The 27,561-nt window shown below is 42.5% G+C and overlaps 1 protein-coding gene across 1 annotated transcript in view; it reads right to left on the bottom strand.

Moving 5' to 3' along the window:
• Positions 1-27,561, bottom strand: part of man1a1 (mannosidase, alpha, class 1A, member 1) — a 517,794-nt gene that overhangs the window by 114,755 nt on the left and 375,478 nt on the right. Inside the window, exon 5 of the mRNA XM_041187990.1 lies at positions 1,189-1,283. Within this exon, the coding sequence (XP_041043924.1) occupies positions 1,189-1,283 (95 nt within the window). The remainder of the gene's footprint in view (positions 1-1,188; positions 1,284-27,561) is intronic.

Genomic DNA, 27,561 nt, shown 5'->3' with positions numbered 1-27,561 from the left:
AGAGATCACACGAAAATAATTTATCATGACCACATAAAGATGCCAATCAGGCAAAGTAAACACTCCACTTCAGTTGTCAGAGCAGAAGCTCCTGCTGAGCTAATACATTTGAGGGTTTTGGAGTTCAATCAAGCATTCTTAATATGGCCATCTGGGAACTGTTTCAATAGAAACAGATGGCCAGACATCTGGGTCCTCTACCTATGCTCATTATCAATTCTTGACTGAGCTCCACGACTCACAAATGCATTAAATGCTCAACAGGAGATTTCTGGTACTGAAGTGGAGTTTTTACTTTGCTTGATTGATGTCATAATGTTATTATTCTGTGATCTCTTTTGTTGATGTCTGAATGTTTGTTTATATGGGCAAGAGTAAGATGCGTGAAGTGGTTAAAGCTTCTGTTACTGATACTATAATTGCCCTGTCTGATTGCCACTTTTAAAGGGTTGTAAGAACAAAGATGATTTCTGAATGGATGTTTCTTTTGTCAGCATTTCAACACTTGCCATTGTTATTATATGGTTATGGTCAGTACATAGCGCATATTGGGTAAATGGGCATGACAAGGGCATGGAGGTGGCATGGGGAGTGCATGGGGGCTGTGAGGGCTTAACCACTTTTAATACAAGTGGGGTGAAGTCCCAGAGAATTGAGGCGATTTTCTAACCAGCCCACCTCAGCACCTATCTACCCCGTCGGTCACCTACGATCTGCTTCTGGGGTCGGTGGACCCAATTTGAATCTTCCACCCCGCCTCACTGCCCCCTCATCCCCCACCAAAGAGCAAAAATTGGGCATAACGTGGCCTTTTAAAATGAGGCAGTTCTGCCAAGTGGGGAAATGTCCTGCCTTGGACGTGAAAACTCTCTAAGCTCCCACAAGACTCCAAACTTGTTCAAGGTACCAGATGTCAACTGGCACTTGTAGTAACATACCAGACTGTACCTTAGGGGAGGAAGACGGCAGAGAGGGGGAAGAACAATAAGAACTTACAGCAATGAGTTTTATAACATTATAATTGGAACAGCACTAAAGACATACTGAAAAAGAAACTACAAAATGTGCCCTTAACTTTGTCAATGATAATTTGTATTCCACTTCGACTATAATGCATCAGTAAACTTAATAGCTACACCCAGCAACTTTATGAAGAGGGAATAGCAGCTTTTCAGATGCTTTTTTTACCTTTTAATGTTCAACAGAGCCCAAGGGATTCCAGTAGGTGTGTTAAAGGCAGGCAGGAGCTTCTCCCCTAGTTCCACTGCTTTAGTCCTGAATACCTGCAGAAAAACAGCAATGTACCAAATATTATTACGCCTATGCAAAAAAAACCTGAAAACTAACAGAATAAATGCATTTTTGTATAAACGAAAGCCTTCAGAAAAATAGATATATTGGCATTAAAATCGCAACACAGTCAAATATCAGAAAGGTAATTGACATGGCCCCATATGTCATAGAATGCATTAACTAGGAGCTCAATGTCACCCCATTGTGAAGGTCCATATTATGTTATACTTTAGCACAATCTAGTTGCTAGATGTAAAGCAGTAGTGGTTGAAACTATTAATATGTCCACATGTCCACCCTTTTTGCAGGATTCCGGATCGCTCAGTGAACAGAGCCTAGAAAGTCTATATGCATTTTTGCAAACAAAACGTTATGCATACACTATTTAGCAGCTAGAATTCATTAAAACTTTAATTCTGCATTTTAAATCTAAATTAGAACTTGGGAATTACAGAATGAGAGAAAACAAATGTTTGGACTCCAGCAGGTTCGAAATCTCTAGGTTAGAAATCACAAATTTCGCTTGCTTTAGGAAAGGTGGTGCATATTTTTTGAAACCTAACTAACTCACACAAGTATTTCCTTATACAGCATCTGTCAGTTGGGTAGCTCCTGGTTAGCCAAAACTATCTAGTTGGTATGAGCACTTGTTCGAGCTCAGAGAAATGCAATGAAAGGAACACTCCTTCCTGCATCGAAACAGCTGCAAGGCAAAGCTGGTTCAAATCTTCTGGTCCCCGTATCATCGTACTCCCTACGATACACTATGGGACTCCTTGGAAGTTCCAACGCACTGACTCTGGTAATTAGCCAGGAAGTTTGAACTGCCGATGGGCAATTCCCCTGCTCCTCGAAACCTTCTAAAAAAGTGTTCAACTCTGCGTTGGAGTTGAAGACTTTGGGTGGTTATGACTTACTTAGTTGAACAGTGACCCAGGAAACGTTAGACAGAAAAATCCTAGTCTAACGCCTGGGTAACTACACAACTGACCCGCCCTGACTCCCACCTCGGTCCCGGACCCAACCTAACCAGACCCCACCACCCGTCTCCATCCCCGACCCCCCGAACCCAACCCAACCTGACTGGGCTTCACATCCAACTCGCCTGCCGACCTCCAACTCCTCTCAACCCAACTTGACGAGCTCCCATCACCTGACTACCTCCCCCCACTGCCCGCAGGAGCTTTCCAGCCCCACCATCTGACCTCCCCCAATCCAATCTGACTAACCCCTACCACCTCACTCCCCCAGCCTGACCTTGCCATCCTACCCAACTGCCACTCTATACCCTTCCCCAGTTACCTCACCCACCCTATCCTCTAACTCACTTACCTCACCCACCCCACAACACTCATTCACTTACACACTGAAAATCTGTTTAAATGTCCCAAAGCTTTTCAGTGTGTCAGTGAACACGTACTAGAATATGGCAGCTAGTGCTGCAAAAAGGCTTTTGCACAGATTCCCTTCGTTGATGTCTCTGGGGTTTCCTGCACTGAGTTCTACAGAAACCTCTATCAGAAGACTGGTCAGAAAAATTGGAGTAAGGTAAGCGGGTACTTTTTTTGTCTGATCGGGGTTGAAATAGGGGTTCTCACCCTGATCGAAGATTTGGGCCTATAATTTACTGTGCTCATGAGGATCTTCACAATCTTGTACTCTTTATCAAATAATTATGGAAAACTGTACTTACAAGTTTTAAGAACATCAATTCATGAAGTTATGTAACTGGCATCAAATGAGATGGTTCTAATTTTAAAATATCGGGCAGCTTTTATTTTTGCACCAGTTAGAATGTGAATGTTAATGCAGACTCAAGAGCTCTCAGCATAAACATTATTAGAGCAGACCAATGCTACCTATTTTCCCTTGTTTCAGAGAATACACATTTTTCATTTTATTTGTTTTTATTGTAAAGTCTCCATAGTGTTTTGTAACATATTCAAATGTGAAATTAGTATGTTTATTCTTTGCTTAAACAAATGCATCTTGGAGAAGAAAAAGCATACTATTCTCAACAATATATAAACACGCATCATTTTGAAAGATAAGGCAAGATGGTTTTTCTAAACAAGACATATTGCTTTGATTTGTACGTAAGAACTACAAATCCCAGTAGAGAAACAGGAACGTATTACTGGTACTAGGAATAAAGCAAAACCAGGGTACACTGATCTTGCATTTCTCAGAACACTTCATCATAATCCTTCTAAACGAACATATGCTGGAGATGTTCCAAGTAATTTCTTGAATTTGGAAATGATTGGTGATGGCACAGATCGGCTTAGAATAGATGCACCTTGCTCTGACCTCTCTTGCTCACATGGGAAATGCAAACTTGAAACTGGTGGTGAAATATTCATCAACAAGATTTGTTTTATGCTCCACTGCTGCTCTTATGCCGACTATAATCACCTGGTACAGTAAATAGAAATAAAAAAAATGGCATGTGTAACAATAGAAAGTACTTGTTAATACAAGTATTTTCATTAGAAATAGAAATTGATATTTCATTTTTAGCTAATTGAGATAAACTGCTGCTTCACCATTGTTCTAATCCAAAAATATTGCCTGCGGATCACACGGAATTTATTTTAAAATGTACAAAGGTAAATCTGATCAAGAATTTATCTACAAAAGCACCATTTCAGAAGGAAGATGCCCAACTGAGAAATCAAATGTTTTAATTACGTGAATGAACGGAGACAACCGAATCCATGTGTTTCTAATATTAAGTGAGAAGTTCTGATTGATACTCTATTAAAATAAAATATATAAAGAATTATGGTTTCTTATACATCCTTTCCTTTTTCACATCACTTTAATTGATATTTTACTCAGGAAGTGATTGGGGGACCTGTATGAGAGCAGATACCGAACCATGCAGATAGCAATACCATGAGGAAAGATTAGTTACTAAATTAAGGATGTTGTGGAAATCATTTAATTTCAGTTGTGTTTGAGAATTCAGCTCTCTTCTGCAGTGTTTATTTCAACCTTTCACAGATCTCAGCAGCACTTAATTTTTCAACAACATTTCACCAAAGCAATGGGAATGAGTAAGAAAACATTAACTTCAACTATAATGATATACGTTTTAAGAAGTAGTCTTTATGGGCTTTTTAAATATAAGTGGATTTCCCACGATGCTCTTTATGATGAACTGGATAGGCTGTTACATTGGTGTCCATTAAGCTCCAACTGACAATCTTTTCTTCCCTCCCAATTGATTGTGATCATTCCATTTCACTGTAGCAAGGCTTCAGAAACAAGGTACATACCTCCTATTTTTACTCGTCAACAGGATCAACCTCTCTCCTTCATTCACGGAATCACAGTGCAGAAGAGGCCCTTCGGCCCAACAAGTCTGCATCAACACATGAGAAACACCTGACCTACCTAATCCCATTTACCAGCACTTGGCCCATAGCCTTGAATGTTATGACCTGCCAAGTGCTCATCCAGTTACTTTTTAAAGGATGTGAGGCAACCCGCCTCCACCACCCTTCCAAACCGTAACCATCCTGTGGGTAAAAAAACTTTTCCTCACATCCCCCCTAAACCTCCTGGCCCCTTACCTTGAACTTATGCCCCCTCGTGACTGACCCTTCAACTAAGGGGAACAGCTGCTCCCTATCCACCCTGTCCATGCCACTCATAATCTTGTACACCTCGATCAGGTCACCCCTCAGTGTTCTCCGCTCCAATGAAAACAACCCAAGTCTATCCAACCTCTCTTTTTAACTTAAATGTTTCATCCCAGGCAACATCCTGGTGAATCTCCCCTGCACCCACTCCAGTACAATCACATCCTTCCTATAATGTGGTGACTAGAAGTGCACACAATACTCCAGCTGTGGCCTCACCAAGGTTCTATTCAACCCCAACATGACCTCCCTACTTTTGTAATCTATGCCTCGATTGATAAAGGCAAGTGTCCCATATGCCTTTTTCACCATCCCACTAAATTGCCCCTCCGCCTTCAGAGATCTATGGACACACATGCCAATTTCCCTTTGTTCCTCAGAACTTCCTAGTGTCATGCCGTTCATTGGATACTTCCGTGTCAAATTACTCCTTCCAAAGTGCATCATCTCACACTTTTCAGGGTTAAATTCCATCTGCCACTTATCTGCCCATTTGACCATCCCAACTATATCTTCCTGTAGCCCAAGACCCTCAATCTCACTGTTAACCATCCGGCCAATCTTTGTGTCATCCGCAAACTTACTAATCCTACCCCCTACATAGTCATCTATGTCGTTTATATAAAAAAACAAATAATAGGGGACCCAGCACAGATCCCTGTGGTACGCCATGGACACTGGCTTCCAGTCACTAAAGCAGCCTTCTGTCATCACCCTCAGTCTCCTACAAATAAGCCAATTTTGAATCCACCTTATCAAATTACCATGTATCCCATGTGCATTTGCCTTCTTTATAAGTCTCCCATGTGGGACCTTGCTGAAATCCATATAAACTACATCAACTACACTACCCTCATCTACACACCTGGTCGCCTCCTCAAAAAAATTCAACCAAATTTGTTAGGCATGACCTCTCTCTGACAAAGCCATGCTGACTATCCCTGATCAAACCTTGCCTCTCCAAGTGGAGATAGATTCTCTTGTTCAGAATTTTCTCCAATAGTTTTCCTACCACTGATGTGAAACTCACTGGTCTGTAGTTCCCTGGCTTATCTCTACAACCCTTCTTAAATAGCAAAACCACATTAGCTGTTCTCCAGTTCTCTGGCACCTCCCCTGTGGCCAGAGAGCAATTAAAAATTTGGGTCAGAGCCCCTGCGATCTCCTCCCTTGCCTCCCTCAGCAGTCTGGGACACAAATCATCCTGACCTGGAGATTTGTCCACTTTTAAGCCTGCCAACACCTTCAATTCCTTGTCACTCCCTATATCAATTTGCACAAGAACCTCGCAGTCTCTCTCTCCGAGTTCCCTACCTTCATCTTCATTCTCTTGGGTGAAGACGGATATGAAGTATTCATTCAACACTCTACCAATGTCCTCTGGCTCCACCCATAGATTGCCCCCTTGGTCCCTAATGGGCCCTACTTTTTCCCTGGTTATCCTCTTCCCATTGATATACTTATAGAATATCTTGGGATTTTCCCCACTTTTACCAGCCAGAGCTTTCTCGTATCCCCTCGTTGCTCTCTGAATTTGCTTTCTTAATCTCCACCATGCATTTTCTGTACTCCACTAATGCCTCCACTGATTTGCTCCCCTTGTACCTGCTAAAAGCCTCTCTTTTCCTTCTCATCGTATCCTGAATATCTCTGGTCATCCATGGTTCTCTGAGCTTGTTGCTCCTTCCTATCATCCTAAAGGGAACATGTTGAGCCTGTACCCTCCATTCATTTTATCATTTAAGCATTGCTGGCTTCCACCCTATCACAGACCTTAGCCCATCATGACTGTGCTAGCTCTCTCCAAGAGCAAGCATCTAGTCCCTCTCCCCTGCCTTTTCTCCATAACCCTGCAAATGTTTTCTCTTCTGATAATGATTAAATTATCTTTGGAAAGCCTTGATTCAATCTGCACCCACCAAACTCTCAGGCAGTGCATTTCAAGTCCCAACTATTTGCTGCATAAAAATGTTTTTTCCTCATCACCATTGTTTCTTTTGCCAATCACCTTAAATTGATGTCCCATCGTTCTTCACCCTTCCACCAATGGGAACAGTTCCTCCCTACCTGCTCTGTCCAGACCCTTCATGATTGTGAACACCTCTATCAAATTTCCTTAATAACCTTCTCTTCTCAAAGGAGAACAGCCTCAGTTTTAAATTCTGTAATCAAATTCTCCAACAGGTATATACACAACCATACGTGGGGGTTCATTTTCAATGGGGATTCCACATTAAGCAGATAACATCCAAAGCGGACAGGGTTCTTGGATTGCTGAGGAGGAATCTTTGGTAAGGCAACAAAAATATCAGTGATAGCTTACCAAACATTTGTTCATTCAATCCTGGATATGCAAGTTGAGTGGGATTCTTATATGGCGAGAGATAGAAAAAAAGATTGAAGCGATCCAAAGATGCACTGCGTGATTCTGCACAAAATCAGTATGGGAAATACACCAGTGTCACATTGTTAATCAAAGATTTGGAATAGGAATCAATACAGCAAATGAGGGAGAAAAATAGACTGGACCATATCCTATGAAATATGGAATGGACTGTGAGAATTGACAGAAGCAAGTACCTGGTGACCTCCAGAAATGACAAAACATGAGGTAGCCATCCACACAAACTACTTAAGACCATTTGTTTCCAAGACATTGCATCAACAATCTTTCTTCCCAAGGACAATTCCAGAATGGAATAAGCTGCCAAAGAAATTAGTCACAGCCCCATCACTTGAGATCTTCAAGAACTATTTATAGATTATTTCCATTTATAAGTTTTCATTGTCAGAACTACCATCTCAGCAGGTCATGCCTGGTTTAGCCAGGACTACCCAGATAAACATTGGCAGAATACGGATATCAGTATGTGACGCCAACACAATAAAGGCAGAAACTTCTCCAATTTATCAATGTAACTGAAGTTCTTCATCCCTGGAACCATTCTTGTGAAGCTTTTTGGCATCCTCTCAAATACCTCCACATCCTTCTAAAAAGTGGTGCCCAGAACTGGACACAATATTCCAGTTCAAGCCAAACCAGTGTTCATACAGCCTCATCATAACTTCTGTGCTTTTATACGTTATACTCCTATTTATAAAGTCCAGGATCCTGAATGTTTTATTAAATGCTTTCTCAAACTGCCCCTGCTATCTTCAATGAATTGTGCACATAAACTCCCAGGTCCTTCTGCTCCTGCATCCACTTTAGAATTATACCCTTGAATTTATATTCATCATTCCTACCAAAATGAATGGTCGTCATCAAAATGAATCACCTCACACTTCACTGTATTAAATTTAATTTTCCACTTGTCTGTCCATTCCACCAGTCTGTGTCTTCTTGAAGTTTACCACAATCCTCCTTCAAGTGGAGTAACTGATTAGGACGGACATGTATTAATACCTTTAAGTGTAGCTATGAGAGCTCGTTGTAAGCATTATGTGAAATATAGCCAACACGTAGGCATGATGGGTATGGTACTCGAGGGACTGTAACTAACAATCAAGTCATAAAACTAATGACCGTCACAGGATGGGTAGACAAATGTTAGAGTGATAAAAGCACATTCTGGAAGGTGTTAGAACCGAGGCATTTCCCAGCCTCCCAGTGAGATAACAGACACATCTGCAGCCAAAGTAATTCTGCTCATTAGATATGTAACTGGAGGATGTACTAGACAGTATAGTGAAATATGATAACTGAAAGATATAAATATGCTATGCAGCCTCTGTATCAGAGACACACACTGTAGGACCAGTCCTCCCAGCATATGCTTGAATAAAACCTTTGCTTACTAGAATCTCAGACTTGAGTGGTCTGATCTTTATGCCACAACACTCCTCACTGTTCACAATACTTCCAAGCTTTGTGTCATTCTCATATTTTGAAATTGAGTCCTGTACACTCAATTCTAAGCCATCAAGAAAAGGACTGGTCCCAACACTGAATCCTGTAGAACATCATCATAAACCTTCCTCTTGTCCAAAAAACAACTGTTCACTACTACTTTGTTTCCTGTCATTCAGCCAATTCTGCATCTATGATACTACTGTTCCTTTTGTTCCAGCTTTTATCACTTTGCTCACCCATCTGTTATATGGTACTTTATCAAATGCCTTTTGGAAGTCTACGTACACATCAACAACAGGATTACCTTCGCCAAAGCGCTCGGATATCTCATCGAAAGAAACAAGAAAGTTTCTTAAATACGATTTATTCTTAACCAATCTGGCTTTCATTGAGGTTGAAGTTAATGGCCTGTAGTTGCTGGGCTTATCATTACACCCATCATGGCCCAAAGTGGAGGCTGCAGGCAGGGAAGGCTATCCCCATGGCCCCAATGTGCCAGGGGGACAGCCATGGCTCCACTGCCCTTGGCCACCTAAATTTTAATTGTCAAATACCTGTCCAAGGGCGGCTCCATTTTGAGATTTTGCTGAGGTTCCTGCCTGCCTCAGCAGTGCTCATCTTTCCTGGTGGCTCTGCCGAGGCTTCAGAGCTGCTGACCAACGCAGTAATTGGAAGCTACCTGCAGTAGCTGCTCGGGCTCATTTCCGTGAGTCAGGAATGATTTTTGATGCATGGCAGGGTCCTGGTAGGATTCTCACTGCCAAAAAGGTCACCAGTGCCCATCTACAAAATGCCAGCAGATCCACTGCTGCAGAACTCCAAGGTGTGTCGCTGTGTCTGTGTCAGTGTGCTGTCAGGGCCTTTCGGAGCCTCATGCAAGCACTCTCCCACGTATGCAGATCCTTCACGTATCATACTCACCCCAATGTCCTGAGTATTTTCAATGCTGCCTGCTGGGGTTCACTTTCAGATGTCCGTCTGAGCTGACCTGCATCTCCGCCCACCCAACGACCACACTCCCATGCAGCACCTGATCTCGCACACTACGATTTAGACAGCATGGTGGGGATTCAGTTCATTCACTTCCCTGTCCTTTCCCCTCCCCCAGTCACTCATTTCCTTTCCCCCATCACTGTTGACCCCCCTGGCATCACCTTTCATCTCCCCTCCGTGACCTACCAGCCACAACCCTTCTCCTTCAGGGATGTCCAGGTGAACATGCACGTTCCCTTCCTTCCCGAAAATCCCACCCCCAACTACATTCACCTCTCTGACTTTTTCCTTCACATCCCGAGGGTCCACATCTGCCTCCAAGACCCCAGCAAACACCCTCGCCATCCTTTCTATCACTACAATCCAACCCTCACTCTCCCAGTATTCCGCCTCATTCTGCCCTTGGTGAGTCTCACCATTCCCTCGTCACAGGCCCACCCTCAGTTGGCTCCCCAGGAGGCAGTCATGGACTCATCAGAGCCTTTCCTTGCATGTTCATCTGGACATCTCCCCCTTCCCCCTTCCTCCCTCTGCACTCCTACGCCCCGAACTCGTTCCCTTGGACCTACCACACCCCTTACACCCCTACCTCCCCAGTTGCCGTCTTCTTCCCCGTCACTGCCTCCTCCTCCTGTAGTTCCTCCCCTCACTGACACCTTCTTTCCCCCCACCCCGGCGACATCTCTTCCTCTTCCAGTCAATCCTAGACTTTCCTCACCCACCCCCCGGTACACCTTCCTCTCCCAAACACAGCTGGATCTTCCCCTCCACAAACCCCCAACCTGACCAACATCCGTTGTGAGTAGACCCTCAACGGTGACTTTCCAACTTCCGTGAGCTGTTTCTCAGCAGGTCCGTGTCCATGAGAATCCACCCAGCATGCCATGGACATTCCTTCAGGATCCCATTGCTCTCGGGCTCCTGTATCTTCTGCTCCTCGGATATCTGTGATGTGAGAAAGGCCCTGGCTGTAAGTCCCGACTTCTGCAAGTCATATTTCTCAAGACATATTCTGCACCAGTGTGCAATCACGCCGACGTGGGTGAACGATCTAGCAAGTTGTGAGGAGTGCAGCAGGGTGGGGGGAACGATTCCAGCACGCTAGCCTTATAATGATATGCAAATGAATTACAATGAGGTTCTCAACATCTGATGGTAGGAAACGTGGCCTGCCACCAACAGGCTGAGCGGATGATTGCAAACTGGTCTCACGACGTCGTGAAACTGATTTCCAGCCTTCTCGCCATGTTGTCCGCCTATGCCACCGAGCACGCCCGATGCCAGCGGCCACAGAAAATTCCACCCACTGCAACTGAACAGGTTCTCAGGTGCTGTTAAACTAGAACAGCAGACTGATAAAGATTGACGGAGGCAGTTAACTAACTACAGATGGGCTTCCTTTGAAAATATGTGGAATTATGACCTATGCTTGAAGCGGTGGTGAGAGGTTGGATGCAACATTTAAAACATGGCACAGTTCTCATCAACAAAATACAGGAGAAAAGCTCAAACTGTGGAAACAGTACAAAGAGAAGAACTACAAATTTGAAGCATTATGCCACAGGACTGGAGTTATGAGAAAAGGATAGAAAAATTCAGACTTTTCGACCTTGGAACAGAATGAATAAGATTCTTTATGAAGCCTCTGTCCAACTGGCATAATTGTGCATATTTGCAATTTTTTTTTTACCTGCTGCAGTTACCTGTCTGCTTCCTAGGTCTCAACTGCTCATCAAAATTACTCATTTAAGGCTTTAGCCAAAGTGCACAGTTTCTGAACAGGTTACCAAGTGGAATGAAAAACATTTAACATTTCATGTGAAATCATAACTTGAGGACAGAGGACAAAGGCAAAAAGGCAAGTTTATACCCAGTTCACATAAAATGCTGAAATCATTTGAGGCAACCGGAAGCTGTGATTGTTGGAGATTTGCATAGATTTCTATGAAAAGATGGGTTCAATGAGCCGAATGATCTCCCTCATTTGTACTGTGATTTTTGTGATGATCAATAAAACAACTTTTCCAGTAAGAGTGGTGGGTTCTGAAATCTTTGGCAATATATTAAGCTCTGATAAACCACCACTGAAATATTGTACAGTTCAAATGGTACAGTTATACACCACTTTTGGTCTGGAATTCTAAGCTGCTAATGTCCACAATGCACATAAACTACAAATGTTGGGAATCAAACAAACAGTAAATGGTGGAATGCATGAGTTTGCACCTGTATAGAGAAACATGCCTGGCACAGAATCCCTCTTCAGAACAAAAACTGAAAGGTAAACAAACATTTTAAGAGAATGGCATGGAAGGAGCAGTCATCAGGAACTCCAAATACAGAGAACAAATTAATGAGCGGAAGTCTGTTGAAAAAAGGCAGTAAAATGATAATGTTAGACAGTGGAAAGATAATGAAAGAGCAAAATAAAGTGAAACTTTACTGTGACAAAGTGTCCCAACCCAAGTAGCATGGTCAGAAAATTAAGAAACACAGCAAGACAGTCATGTAGTAAAACTGCAAATCCAGATTCAAAACGAAGACTGAAATGCTTATAGAATTATGTAGAATATTTCTCTACTCCGAGTAAGCAAACATGCTCACCATTTTTCCTTGCAGCATAGAAAATAGAGGATAAAGCATTTTTGTTTCAGATTTCTAGCTTCTGCTGCAGTTTTTCTTTCTAATAAAGCTAAATCTGAAGTCACTAAAAATCAATGCTTGGACCAGAGGGCCACAGAGCACACAGGAAAAAGGCTATGTATTGTTCTTGACGTCAGTATTGAGCTCAACTGCAACAGTGCAAGAAGCCAAGTGGGAATGCAAAGAAGGAACCTGAAGTGGTAGGATACTGGGAAGTCAGGAGAACATACATGATCAGAGCAGAGATGTTTATAAAGGAGATCCCACAGTGAGCAGTGAAAGCAGTATAATAAATCAGAGGAATTTAATGTAAATTGCTTTCTCACAGGCTCCTATTCCCCACCACCTTCAGCTGCTTCAGCAATGACCATCCCTTCCGTCATAAAGTCAGAAGTGGGGATGTTCGCTGATGATTGCACAATGTCCATTCATGACTCCTCCGACATTGAAACCATCCATGTCCGTATGCAGAAAGACCTGGCCAGCATTCAGGCTTGGGCTGGTACGTGGTGAGTAACATTCGTGCCACACAAGTGGCAGCCAATGACCATCTCCAACAAGAGAGAAACGAACCATCTCCCCTTGAAATTCAGTGGCATTACCATCGCTGAAATCCCCACTAACAGAGGTCTAGGGGTTACCATTGACCAGAAACTGAACTGGACTAGCCATATAAATACTGTGGCCAGAAAAGCAGGTCAGACTGCGAACTCTGCAAGTGTAACTAACCTCCTGACTCCCCAACCTTGTCCACCATCTACAAGGCACAAATCAGGAATGTAGTGGAATACTCTCCACTTGCCTGGGTGAATGAGGCTCCAACAGCACTCAAGAAACTCAGCACCATCCAGGACAAAGCAGCCTACTTGATTGGCACCACATCCATAAACATTCACTTCCTCCATCACCTACACACAGTAGCAGCAGTGTGTATCATCTACAAGATGCACTGCAGGAACTCACTAAGCCTCCTTCTTCAACACCTTCCAAACCATGACCATTACACCCTAGAAGGAAAAGGCCAGCAGATACTTGGGAACATCACCACCTGGAAGTTCCCCTCCAAGTCACATACCATCCTAACTTGGAAATATATCGTTGTTCCTTCACTGTCGCTGGGTCAAAATGTTGGAACTCCCACCCTAACAGCACTGTGGGTGTTCCTACAGCACATTAAATGCAGCAGTTCAAGAAGGCAGCTCACCACGAGCTTCTTAAGGGCAATTAGGAATGGGCAATAAAGGCTGGTCTACACAATGACACCCACATCCCACGAACAGATAAAAAAGAGTTTTGGGTCCTGAACTGTAGTATGAGAAAATGTGAATGGACAGGTGTTGCACCTGCATGAGATTGTGGGAGGCAGCTGGAAGTTTGGGATGGTGGGCAAGTGAATGCCTATACAGAAGGAAGCTGCTTCTTCTATAATATTGGGCGATGTTATGTGATCCTATGGTGGAAATAACAGCAGACAATCTGATAAACATGGAGGATGGTGGGATGGAAGGCACAATAAAAAAGTATGTTTGATGTAATAAAAAAAACAATAATCCAGATAGTTGAGGGTCTCTGAATTCGGAACAAACTCCAACTCCCATTCACGTTTCCTAGTTCCAAGTATAGACTAAGAGGAAAAAAGCCAGCTGGACCAAAGCAATTTAGCAATGGTACTTCAACAATCAGAGAAAGAAAATCTACTGAAAAAGGCACAAATGTCAGTTCAGTTTCTCCCCAAATCCCATTTGCCGCAGTAACCGTGTTTTGAGTAAAATAAGGAAACTCTTTTCAAGACAAAAATGCTTCAGTAATGGCTGAGGGAATAACATTGTTTAAACCTACTTGCATTAGTTTGACATATTCCTTTAGGCTGCAAGAATTAGCAAATGAAAAACCAGATTCCAATTCTTAGTCAAAATATTTAATTCTAACAGTTTCCTGATTTCCCGAATTCTCAAAAAAAAACAATATCCAGGGTTACACCAAGTTAAGTGCAGTTAGGACTAGAGTCAAATAGCTGCAGAATATTCTACCATACATTCATCTTGTTTTTGCCAGTGTTATTTAGCACTGCTACAACTGAACTGATCCCAATCTCCAGATGTAAGTACTTTCAGAACTGACGCACTCAAACGTAGATCCAATAATCAACAATGCAACTGCGTCTTCAAGTGGTGTAATTGTTTTAGTATAGGATTTCTCTCTGGAAATAGAATTAGTTTTCTCCCTGGCGCAACGTGGGGCAGGACTGTCTGGAGAGGGATGACTAACAAATACTTAATATCCGATTAGCAACTTCAGAACAATACCATAAATCTTCCAAATGCTATGATCAGATTTCAAGCCATTGTCACAATTCCAGAAGTGCCTATTTTTATTCTGGAGCTGCAGGGAACAAAGTATGGCCTAAAAAAAGTACGGTGCTGCACCCTTTTTCCTGGTGCTAAACAGCCTTCTCAGGCTCTAATATGATGGGCAAGAACTGATCTCTGATTCCAAGCTGGTAGGTCATCACCTGCCATATTTTAAAGGTCAAGAAGAATTCATGTGCAGTGTCCATGCCCAAAACAATTTACATATGCAAATTGTAACCTAATGTGAGGCCCACGAGCAACAGTACGTAGGAAGTCCAGGGTGACATACTACAACCAACTAGTTACACTTTTGAAGTGTACGCATATGAACATGGAGTCAGGAAGAGAAGGAATGTTCCTACCCACCCCACAAAGAGAGCAATGCCTGTTGTCTGCAGACACCTCTACACGCCACTCCTCCCCTCTCAGTCACTGATACCTCCCAACCAGATCACCCACGCTTCCTCACTCACCTTAGAGTAGACCTTCAATTACACTTCAAAGGCAAAAATGAAAGGAAATAAAGACCTGCATTTATATAGCAGCCTTCATTACCTCGGGTGTCCCAAAGCGTTTTGTAGCCAAATGAAGTATTTTTGAAGTATAGTTACTTTTGTAATGTAAGAAACATGGCAGCCAATTTGCACATAGCTAGGTCCCGCAAATAAGATGATGATGACCAAATAAACTGCTATTGTGATACTGATTGAGGCATATATATTTGCCAGAATACCGGGGAGAACTCCAAAGCACGTCTTCGAAATAATGCCACTTGATCTCTTACATTCACTGAGATGGCAGACTGGTCCTCGTTTTAACATTTCATCTGAAGGACAGCACCTCCAACACTGCAGCACTTGCTCAGTGTCAGCCTGGGTTTTTGTGCTCAAGTACTGGAATAGTCCTGTAGTGGGACTTGAACCCACAACCTTCTGCCTCAGAAGTGACCAAAGGACCATAAGATGCAGAAGAAGTAGGCCATTCAACCCATCGTCTGGACCGCGTTCAATGAGATCATGCTGACCTGATAATCCTCAATTCCACTTTCCTGCCTTTTCCCCATAACTCTTGATTCCTTTACTGATTAAAAATCTGTCTATCTCAGCCTTGAATATACTTAAAAACCCAGCCTCTACAGCCCTCTGTGGTAAACAATTCCACAGATAAACTACCCTCTGAGAGAAGAAATTCCTCCTCGTCTCTGTCTTAAATGGGTGATCCCTTACTCTGAGATTATGCCCTCTGGTCTGAGACTCTCCCACAAGGGGAGCAACCTCTCAGCATCTACCCTGTCAAGCCCTCTAAGAATCTTAAATGTTTCAATAAGGTTGCCTCTCATTCTTCTAAATTCCAATGAGCACAGGCCCAACCTACTCAACCTGTCCTCATAAGGAAATGCCTCCATACCCAGGATCAACCTAGTAAACCTTCTCTGGACTGCCTCTAATGCCAGCATATCTTGCCTTAGATAAGGGGGCCAAAAATGTTTACAGTATTCTAGGTGTGGTCTAACTAGTGCCTTATATAGCTTTTATAAGACTTCCCTATTTTTATACTCCATTCCCTTTGAAATAAAGGTCAATATTCCATGTGCCTTCCCTATTACCTGCTGAACTTGTATGTTAGCTTTTTTGGATTCATGCACGAGCTCCCTAAATCCCTCTATTGCCGTAGTTTTCTGCAGTCTTTCTCCACTTAAATAATATTTAGCTCCTCTATTCTTCTTGCCAAGATGCATAACCTCACATTTTCCCACATTATATTCCACCTGCCAAGTTTTTGCTCACTCACTTAACCTGTCTATATCCCTCTGTAGACTCTTTGCGTCATCCTCACCACTTGCCTTCCCACATATTTTTGTGTTATCCGCAAACTTGGCGAAGGTACATTCGCTTCCCTCAACCAAGTCATTAATATACATTGTCATTAATTGTGGCCCCAGCACCGATCCCTGTGGCACTCCACTAGTTACAGGTTGCCATTCTGAAAATGCCCCCCTTACCCCAACTCTGTCTTCTATTAGTTAGCCAATCCTCTATCTATGCTAATATACGACTCACAACACCATGGGCTCTTATCGTATTAAGTAGCCTTATGTGCGGTATCGTATCGAATGCCTTTTGGATAAGGGTGAGTGTGTTCAGCACCATTCGAGACTCCTGAAGCAGTCCATGTCCAAATGCAGCAAGACCTGGACAATGGCTTGGGCTGACAAGTGGCAAGTAACATTTGTGCCACATCTCTGACAAGAGAGAATGTAATCATCGCCCTTGACAGTCAATGGCATTACCTTCACTAAATCTCTTACTATCAACATCTTAGGGGTTACCATTGACCAGGAACTGAACTGGAATAGCCATATAAATATTGTGGCAACAAGAGCAGGTGAGAGGCTAGGAATTATGAGGCTAGTAACTCACCTCCTGGTTCCCCAAAGCCTGTGCACCATCTCCAAGGTACAAGTCAGGAGTGTGATGAAATACTGTCCACTAGCCTGGATAAGCGCAGCTCCCACAACACTCAGGAAGCTTGACACCATCCAGGGGAAAGCAGCCCACTTGATTGGCACCCCATCCACAAACGTTCACTCTCCCCACCACCGATGCACAGTCGCAGCATTATGTATCATCTACAGGGTTGCAGGAACTCACCAAGGCTCCTTAGATAGCACCTTCCAAACCCACGTTCTGTACCATCTAGAAGGACAAGGGCAGCAGATAGATGGGAAGATGACCACCTGGAATGTCCCCTCCAAGACTCTCAATCCTGAGTTAGAAACATATCACTGTTCTTTTACTGTCGCTGGGTCAAAATCCTGGAACTCCCTTCCTAACAGCACTGTGGCTGGACCTACAGCACATGGACTGCGGCGGTTCAAGAAGGCTATCACCACCACCTTCTCGAGGGCAATTAGGGATGGGCAATAAGTGCTGGCTTAGCCTGCAACACCACATCCCATGAATGAATGAAGAAATAAAATCTACAGCGGTGGTCATGCTGGCCCATGATGGAGGAGAGCTGCTCTGGAGGATCCTCATTGCAGCTCATCATCTTCCTCCTGGAGTCTGCTGGCAGTAAGGGCTTCACAAGCAAGCCTGCCTCATCTGGCCAGTGCAATGGCCCCTTCGTCTGCATCCTCAGCTTCCAAGACCTCATCACCACTATCTCCTTCGAGGTCCTCCTCATCTGAGGAGGAATGCAGCTCCTCCATCTTGGCATCTGTCAAATCCTACCCCACGCCCTTTGCAGCCAAGTGGTGTCGCATGCAGCAAGCCACAATAATGTGTGACCCTCTGGGGAGCGCACTGGAGCGCTCTGCCTGATCTGTCCAGACATTGGAACTGCGTTTTTAGGATCCTTATGATGTGTTCCACCAATGTCTGGGGTTGCGGCATGACCCTCATTATACCATCTCTCAGTAGCAGTCTGAGGCTGCCGCATGGCCATCATAGGTCAAGACCTTTGCAGGTAATCCTTGTCCCCAAGGAATCAACCCTGCATCCTGGTGTGGTCCCTCGAAGATGTCAGGGATCAGAGACCTGCTCAGGATGTACCAGTCGTGGACGCTTCCTGGTATCTGGCCTAAATTTGCATGATGTGCTTGTTATAGTCGCACACCAGCTGCACATTGAGCAAGTGGTAGCCTTTCTGGTTGAGGTTCTGGACTGCTTGTTGCCAGGAAGCTTTTATTGCCACGAGTGCAGTTGATGGCACCCTGTATATGGGCAAGACTGGAAATCTCAGCAAAGTCCACTGCTCATGTCCTGGCTTGCTTGATTTCTGTCGATGTTGACAAAATTGGGCCTTCACAAAAATGTCGTCTGTGACCTCCTGGATGCATTTGTGGGTGGATGCTCGAGAAATCCTGCAGAGCTCTTCAGTGGAGCCCTGGAAGGAGCCACTGTTGTAGAAGTTTAGTGCGGTGGTTACTTTCACAGTCACTGGCAATGGATTTCCTCCAAGTCCCTGTGGCGCCAAATCCTGCAGAATGTGGCAAATGAGTGTCACCAGATCCCTTGAAATGAGGTGGTGTCTGTGACACTGGGTCTCACTGCTCCAAAAGAAACGGGAAGTGTTGGAAATGCTCAGCATGTCCAGCGGCATCTGTGCTGAGAGAAACAGAGGTCATTGACCTTTCATCAGAACCAATGCAGATGGTGGACCTGAAACTTTGACTCTTCTTTCTTCACAGATGCGTTCTGGCCTGCTGAGTGTTTCCAGCTTTTTCTATTTATATTTCGGATTTCCAGCATCTTCAGTGCTTGCTCCCCTATCATACACTCCATGCTGGGCAATTTTAAATGTGGTTTCAATTTAAAATTAGAAAATGTTTCTCACTCAATGCACAGTGCAATTTTTCTGCTAACAAAGCCCATACATGTGGATAGAAATAACACATTATTACAGGTCAATTGGTTGGTGCTAATTTACTGCAAAGTTTTGCCATTTTTAAACTTGGAAGTGAAACCAGGAGTCATGCACGAATAAAACATGTCACTGTTAGTTCAAGGTATTCTCATTTGTGTAAAAGATTGTTGGTTGCAATGATTGTCAAGTTGAAATCTTTTGGATGCTGCCGAATGGCTATTGCAGAGGGCCAGGTTCAAGGAAGCAGAACTGGTTGCATAATATTAACGACCAAGTTGGGTGAAATTGTTCAACAAAGTCGTGGTTGTAAAGTGTATCATACTGAAAACTTAGCTTTCGATGGGCTGTTTTTGTATAAACAGAGTACAAAAGCCAAGAAGTTGTGCTAAATGAAACAGTTCAATGCCACTGTAACTGTAGTTTCCTGTTCTGGGTACCCAAAGAATGTGAGTGGGAGAGTTAAAGGAGAGTGGGGAAAAGGCGCTCGGGAACAGGAGAAGCACTAGGGCCAATGATTCCTCTCCCTGCCCGTGCTCATCCAGCCTTTCATTAAATGCATCTATACTATTTGCAAAAACTGCTCCTGGTGCTCGTGAGTTCCACGTTCTCAACACTTTCTGGATAAAAAAGTTTTCCCCTAATTTCCCTATTTGTTTTTTTAATGACCACCTTATGACAATGGCAACAAACTTGCAACAATTAAGCTGAAAGCTGACACCTCCAAGAATGCAGACTTTGGACAGGCCATTGAAACATTTGGTTCAGTTTTGGAAGAATATCCAAGTCAGAGTTTTCAAATATTATATCAGAAAGAATAAAAGACCTGCATTTTTATAGTGCCTTACATGACCTCAGGACAAACTGAAGTACTTTACAGCCAATGAAGTACTTTTGAAATGTAATCACTATTATATTGTAGGCAACATAGCAGCCAATATGTGAACAGCAAACTTCCACAAGATCACTGTAATGATTGCAAGTTAAATCATTTCTTACGGTTATGGGGATCATGTGACTGTATAAACCAATCTGCCTTGCGTGCAGGGAATCTTATGAGTGGAGCTTTTTAGCTTTGGTCTTGGAACAAGCATGTGGCCTCTTCTGGAGTCTGTTAATAAAGTTCACTGTTTCTTACAAGAAACCTGTCCTGCACTCTTCAAGTCTATTATAACTGGCGAAGAGGATTAAAAAATCGCCGATGCAGCACCTCCCCTCGCGACTGTGAGTATTCCGATATTTTAAGGGAGAAAGGCAGTATACTCAGCAGCAATGCCTCACTTTGGTAGAATTGAGCCGTATGACACATCCGTTGGGGAAGTTAAGTTTCTACTTCGTAGCCAACGAAATAACAGCGGAGGATAAAAAGGCAATTCTCCAAAGTGTCAGCAGGAGCAAATCCTATAATTCAATCTGTAGCTTGACAGCTCTGATCGCGCCAAATTCCACATCCATCACCAAGCTAGTAGAGCTCATGAAAGGTCATTTTCAGTCTAAACCCTCAGTGATCATGCAAAGATTCAAATTTAATTCTCGAGTAGGAGTAAGTGAGTTGATTGCAACATACATCACTAAGTTAAAACAGTTAACAGAGCACTGTGACTTTGGCAATGCTGCAAACGACATGCTGCAAGATTGTTTAGTTTACGGCATAAACAACAATGCCACTCAGCACCATTTACTTGCAGAAATTGAGATAGACCTGAAATGCGCCATGGAGATAGCGCTAGCAATGGAGAGTGCCGAGAGGGACTCGCAGTCTCTGTAGTGTGCATGACACAGTTTTGCAGCTAGGGCGGGAACCTGTCGCCGGGCGTGGCACAAAGATCAGGGAGGTTAACGTGAAGCGGGACACATTCCCTACCACTAGAAAAGCAAAAAGAAATGCTGGAGACAGCTCTCCAGTAATCCAGAAGTTAAAGTGTTACCGTTGTTGGGGAAATCATGCACCTGAAGTTTGTAGATTTAAAGAGGCAGAATGCCACTACTGCCACAAAAAAGGGATGTGGTTAAATACTACAGGACTCAATCAAGGCAGCCATTCAGATAACAAGTCAAGTTAAATGAAGTGCACAATATAGATGAGTCAGAAGTTACTGAGGCTGATGTTTATTCCCTACACCATCTGAAGGCCAGGTAAACTGAACCAATCACTGTTACACTTCAAGTAAGTGGAAAGCCTCTGCTCAGGGAAGTTGACACAGGAACATCGACCACAGTGGCGGGAGAACACATCTTTAAATACCTCAGAGAAGGTACCCAGCCATTGAGTTTGGCGAAAACTGCTGCTCAGTTAAAAACATTTTCAGGAGATGCAATACAGGTGAAAGGCATCATCTCTGAACCTGTAACATAAGACAACAAACAGCCCAGCTGCCAATAATTCTAACAGGAGAAGGACCTAGCCTTCTGGGCAGTGATTGGTTGAAAGAAATCAAGCTAAATTGGTCAGAAATTTCTCAGATCAGGAGAAGTTGACAAGGGAATGTGATGGTGTCTTTTGGAATGAGATAGAAGAACCGAAGGACCTTCACAGGAAGCAAGGATCCCTCAGGTCAGAGCTGGTTCCATGGGAAAATCAAGGAAAGAAGCGAAACAAATCCAGTGCTATCTGAACCAACTGAAGAAACGGTTGAAGAAAAAAGCCAAGTGTTCGGTGTTCTAAGAGGAAGCCAAAAGGTACAAAAGACAGACAGAAGAACTGAGGAATTGGTTGACTGAGACAAATGAGGCATTAGAAAGAAAAGTCATGGAACTTTCCAAGACGTAAATGGGTAACGCAACCCCCGAATTGAAACAAGTTAAGATTTTACCCGAGAGAAATGTGGCCGAATGCGAAATCAAAATGAAAGATGAGACGAACACAAAATGAACAAACAGAAATCAAATCTGAAAAGCCAACAGGATATGCATCCAGGGCTCTTTCTGTAGCCAAGAAAGGATATTTGCAAAGTGAAAAAGACAGCCTATCTATCCTATTTGGAATAAAGTTGTTCCATCAATATTTGCATGGTTGGCACTTCACCATAGTGTCAGATCACACTGTTAGATTTGTTTAGTGAAGATAAAGCAATCCCACCAATAGCCTCTGTTAGAATTCAAAGTTGGGTTTTAATTTTGTTGGCATACAAGTACACAAGCCTAGGTAGCCGCTAGGTATACATACAAGTCTAGTTGCAGTAACTGGAGTTCGCCTGTTGTACTGGTACCGAAACTGAATGGAATACAAAGACTGTATGTGGACTATTGAAAAGCGAATGCGGTGACAAAAGCTGATTCATATCCCATACCATGGTTGGAGGATTGCATTGAGTAAGCGGGACATTCGAATTTTATCACCGAGATTGACTTGCTAAAAGGATATTGGCAGGTACCTTTATTGGAGAGAGCAAAGGAGATATCAGCTTTTGTAATGCCAAGTGGACTATATCAGTTTAAAGTTATGCCATTTGGTATGAAGAATGCACCTGCGACATTTCAAGGACTGACAAACAATGTAATTGCAGGTCTAAGCAATTGAGCTGTTTATATTGATGATCTAATAGTTTTCAGTCAGACGTGGGAGGAGCATTTACAGCATCTGGAAGAATTATTTACTCGACTACAAGAAGTTAATTTGGTGATGAACTTGGCTAAAACTGAATTTGCAAAAGCACAAGTTACGTATCTAGGCCATACCATTGGACATGGTAAGGTGGCTCCAAGAGATGCGAAAGTCAAGGCTATTGTGAATTTCCCAGCGCCCACAACAAAATGAGAAGTTTTGAGATTTCTGGGCATGAGTGGGTTTTAGCAGAAATTTGTACCAAATTTTAGTCAAGTGGTTGCTTCACTGGCTGAACTATAAAAAAAGAACAAGAAGTTTCAATGGACACAGGAGTATCAGATGTCATTCGATAGTTTGAAAACTGTATTAACTATGACACCAGTGTTGGCAGTACCTAATTATGCCAAGCAATTCAAGTTGGCCATTGACGCAAGCGATATAGGGATTGGTGCTAAACTGTTACAAGATGACGACACTGGAATTGAAAAACCAATGGGGTATTTTTCACAGAAGCTGAATGTACAACAGAGAAGATATTCAAAGATCGAAAAAGAGACTTTGGATTTGGTGTTAGCATTGCAGCATTTTGAAATTTATGTTGTAAACAATTCATCAGAAACAATTGTTTATACAGAACATAAGCCTTTGAAGTTTTTGGACAAATTCCGTGTCAAAAGTGCAAGGCGTTTCAGATGGAGTCTATTATTAGAACCAGAGTTCCAGATTCCCACCACCCTCTGGGTGAGAAAATTCTTCCTCACATCCCCTCTAAACTTCCTGCTCCTTACCTTAAGTCTATGCCTCCTGGTTATTGATCCCTCCACCAAGGGAAAAGTTCCTTCCTGTCTACCCTATTATGATGGTTCATTTTTTGATTAGGAGAGGAATGTCATGAAGCTATTAATGTATATGATATTTTGGAAAATAATTTTCTTTTAAAACAGAGGTTTAGTCTGTGGGTGTGTCTTAATTGGATTAAAGACAGCCAATCTGGGTGCTTTTATGTGTACTAGTTTTGATATTTAAGAGAGATAGTATGCATTTACATTTTTTTAATACAGCATTCAAGGGGGGGGTGAAAACTGACGCCTTTCTAGCAGCTACCAAGCAATATGTTTATATTACTAATAAAATTGGTACTATGAAAGGGGTTTCATTCCAGTACCTCAAGAGGTATTACTTGTGTTGAATTTCCTGGACTCCTCACCAGTCTGTGCGAGACAAATAAAGAATTGGACGAATCGGGATTCAATTTTAGCAAGAGTCTGTGAACATGTGTTACAAAGAGTATCAAATACACAAGTTCCTGAAGAATTGAAACCATACTTTATATGTGGATCAGAACTGAGTTGTCAAGATGCTATCTTGTTATGGGGAGCAACAGTCATTATCCCCTTGCAAGGAAGAGAGCCATTATTACATGAATTTCATAGTGTGCATCCTGGTATTTCAAAAATGAAGATGCTTGCACGAAGTTGTATCTGGTGGCCAGGTACAGACATTGATATAGAAAAAAATGGTGAAACACGGTCTCCAGTGTCAACCCCAGGCAGAGGTTGCCTGTTGCAGCTCCACTGCATCTATGGGAGTGGCCTGGTCGACCCTGGGTTAGACTACATATGTAGGTCCATTTCTAGGTAACATGTTTCTCGTGATTATTGATGCACATTCTAAATGGATGGATGAGCATGAAGTGAGATCACCTACTTTATCTGCGACCATCAAAAAACTGCCAGTTTGCGTTCATGGTTTACCTCAAGTTATCGTGTCAGATAATGGTATGGCTTTCACTATCACTGAATTCCAAAGATTCATGAACGTAAATGGGAATAAAAACGTCAGAACAGCACCATACCATCCCTCTTCTAATGAATTGGCAGAGAGAGCAGTACAAACCTTTAAGACAGGCAAGAAGAAACATTCGAAACATGAATTTCAAGATTCCTGTTCAGTTATCGAACAACTCCTCGTGAGACCACTGGTTTAACACCTTCAGGGTTATTAACGAAGCACTGATTTCTTACGAGATTGAGTCTCATATTCCCTAATTTAGAGGGGAAGGTGGAGAGAAACCAGGGGTGTCAGGAAGTGAATCATGACGCTCACAGTAAAGGTCGAGAGTTTACTGTGGGAGAGATAGTTTTTGTACAAAATTTTGCAACTGGACCAAGATGGGTCCCTGGTACAATAGTTTCTGAAACCTTTACCTTATCAGGTAGAAGTGGAAAACAGAGTTGTTAGGAAACACGTGAATCATTTCAGAAGTTGAGAAACCCTCCAACAACCAGTTAAGCCACCTGATCAAAGTATAACTTCGACATCTGAGGTGCCAGATCGACAAAGAATAGACATACCCGATGTCTCTGTTGATGTAAATAATTCTGAACTGCCGTTGTCTTGGGATGTCCCCGAAGCTGCAGTTCCTGTACAAGTCGATCTAATGGAAGGATCTGTAGCTGTAGAGTTGCATCGCTCTAAACGGATCCGAAAATGTCCTCAAAGACTGAATTTATAATGGCATGAATTGTATATAATTGCCTCTAATATGGGCTCAGAGTTTTGCAAGAGAAGGGGTAAAACTAAAGGGGGAGGAATGTAATGATTGTAAGTTAAACCTTTTCTAACTATTATGAGGATCATGTTATTGTATAGGCCAATCAGCCCTAAGTGCAGGGAATCTTCGAGGCAGAGCTTTTTAGCCTTGGTCTTGGAACAAACACGTAGTCTCCTCTGAAGTCTGTTAATACAGTTAAACATTACTTGCAAGAAACCCGTCCTGCACTCTCCAGGTTTATTACAATCAGATAGGTGCTGTTGCAGTTGCACTAACTATGCAATTTTAGGTCTTGCAACAATCAGCACCAGATACAAATAAAACTGATCATTTTCACTTGTGCGAGATCTGCCGGTTCTTTCGAATCAGCATTACTCAATTTGAGCCTCACATCTGCTGTGCATCTGCCATGCTATTTTGAGAACCTTCTGAAAACTGAACTTAGGTATATACACATTTTTAAAAAAATCTTGTCAAATCAAGCTCTTGACTTATGAGATGTGAACCTATAATTCCATTCTTGGTGTGATTTAGTAGCAAACAGCTATTGGTGGGCTTTTGATAAACAGCACCCAGTTTTCGTCTCGTTCCATCCCTGTTAGACATTTGAAACCCTGCATACCTGAATGACAGGGAATAATGCGCAAGACCGACATAGCTAACGGAGGTGGGCACATTCACCAGCATCGGTCCCAATTGCCCAAGTTATATCAGGGAACAAACGGACAGAGCTCTGTGAGAGAAGGACTTCAGCCCATTTTCTCCTGCTGCTGCCAGATTATCAAAATTGGTTAAGAGCAGACGAAAACTTGGACTGTGATTTATTTTATTCTTTTCTTTGAACTGCATATCCTTTTAATAACCGGCTATTTATATCAATGGCAGTTCATCATTTTGCTATCAACGCTAATAGGTCATAGGTTGTGTTTAAAAAACGATAAATACAGTTTAACAACAATGCAGACAGACGGAGGACCTGATTTATGCAGCAGCTGCTCTTTGATTGATAATATACTGTTGTATGGCTGAAGTCTCATCAGCCGTTCTGACAATAAACATCTGCAACTTGCTTTTCTTAAATCAGACTTGTTCCTAAAGTAGATCTCACTCATTTCTAGTTAATTGCATTAACAGTGAACAGTGGTTTGGAAACACTTTGCTGTTTTTGCACACAAATCCCTTTTTATAAAACAGGATGTTTATTTAATTTTCCAAAATAAACTTCTGTGAAATAAGTAATGAATAATAGTTTTTCACACAATGAAAAACAGATTTATTTCCTGCATACAGCAATTCAAGATATCTTTCGGATTCAGAAACTAATGCTGACCAACAAAACCAAGATGTACTGTGAATAATGCTTTTAAAAACAGAATTAAACAATGAAACGGCTATTTTAGCAGCCAGCCAATGGTCAGACCAGATTTGAGATTAAATTAGAAATCCAAAAATGATGCACAAAGAAAATAAACTAACAAATTAAAGAGAGAAAAAAATGTCAGAATTATGGCAAATTTAATGTGCAAAAGCAAAAAATAAGTAGGTGAAGTCCAAAAAAATAAAGGAAACCAACAATGTAACACACTGGGACTTGGTAAACACAGAGCATAAGTCCGAGACCTCCTCATTCAGGTCAAGTAAAACAGCTGCTGCAGTTGCACCGAAACATCAGTCCACATATATGGCAATAATTATTCAATAATTAGCGGGGCACAAAGCATCCTTTGCAAGAGAGACTCTACATCTTATGTTGCCTCAGGGTGAGGAGCATCTCAAGTGGCTTGGATGAAAATAGGAGAGGGAGGGGGAGGATCCATCATTGTGATTCATGTTTGGACCAACACAGGGAACAGCAGGCAAGAGGTCCTATTTGGAGAGCAACAGGCTGGGAGATGTGCAAAGCAGACAGGGATCACTGTGAAGCAGACCAGGAGGAGTGCACAGCAGGTCATATTCACTGTGAAGCTGACCGGGAAGAGAGTGAAGCAGGTCGGAATCGTTGAAGTGAGACCTCCCATAAAAAAATCAAACTATAACATCACAAGAAGGCTGTTAGTTGATTGGTTGATGAGTATTGTGGCTGTGTTTCCCTTTTCCAAGGTTCAGAAGTTGGTCTAAGGAGCTGGGAAATTAAAAAAATAATAAAATAATAGAAAAAAAACAAAAATAATGCTTTGTGTTTACCAATTCCCATTGTGTTACATTGTTGGTTTCCTTTACTTTTTTGGACTTCACCTACTTATTTTTTGCTTTTGCACATTAAATTTGCCATAATTCTGACATTTTTTTCTGGCACAACCACGAAGTTCAGAGCT

This window comes from Carcharodon carcharias, chromosome 5 (genome assembly GCF_017639515.1).
Source record: "Carcharodon carcharias isolate sCarCar2 chromosome 5, sCarCar2.pri, whole genome shotgun sequence".
In the NCBI taxonomy this organism is placed as follows: domain Eukaryota; kingdom Metazoa; phylum Chordata; class Chondrichthyes; order Lamniformes; family Lamnidae; genus Carcharodon; species Carcharodon carcharias.
This window is presented reverse-complemented; position numbering and strand designations above follow the sequence as displayed.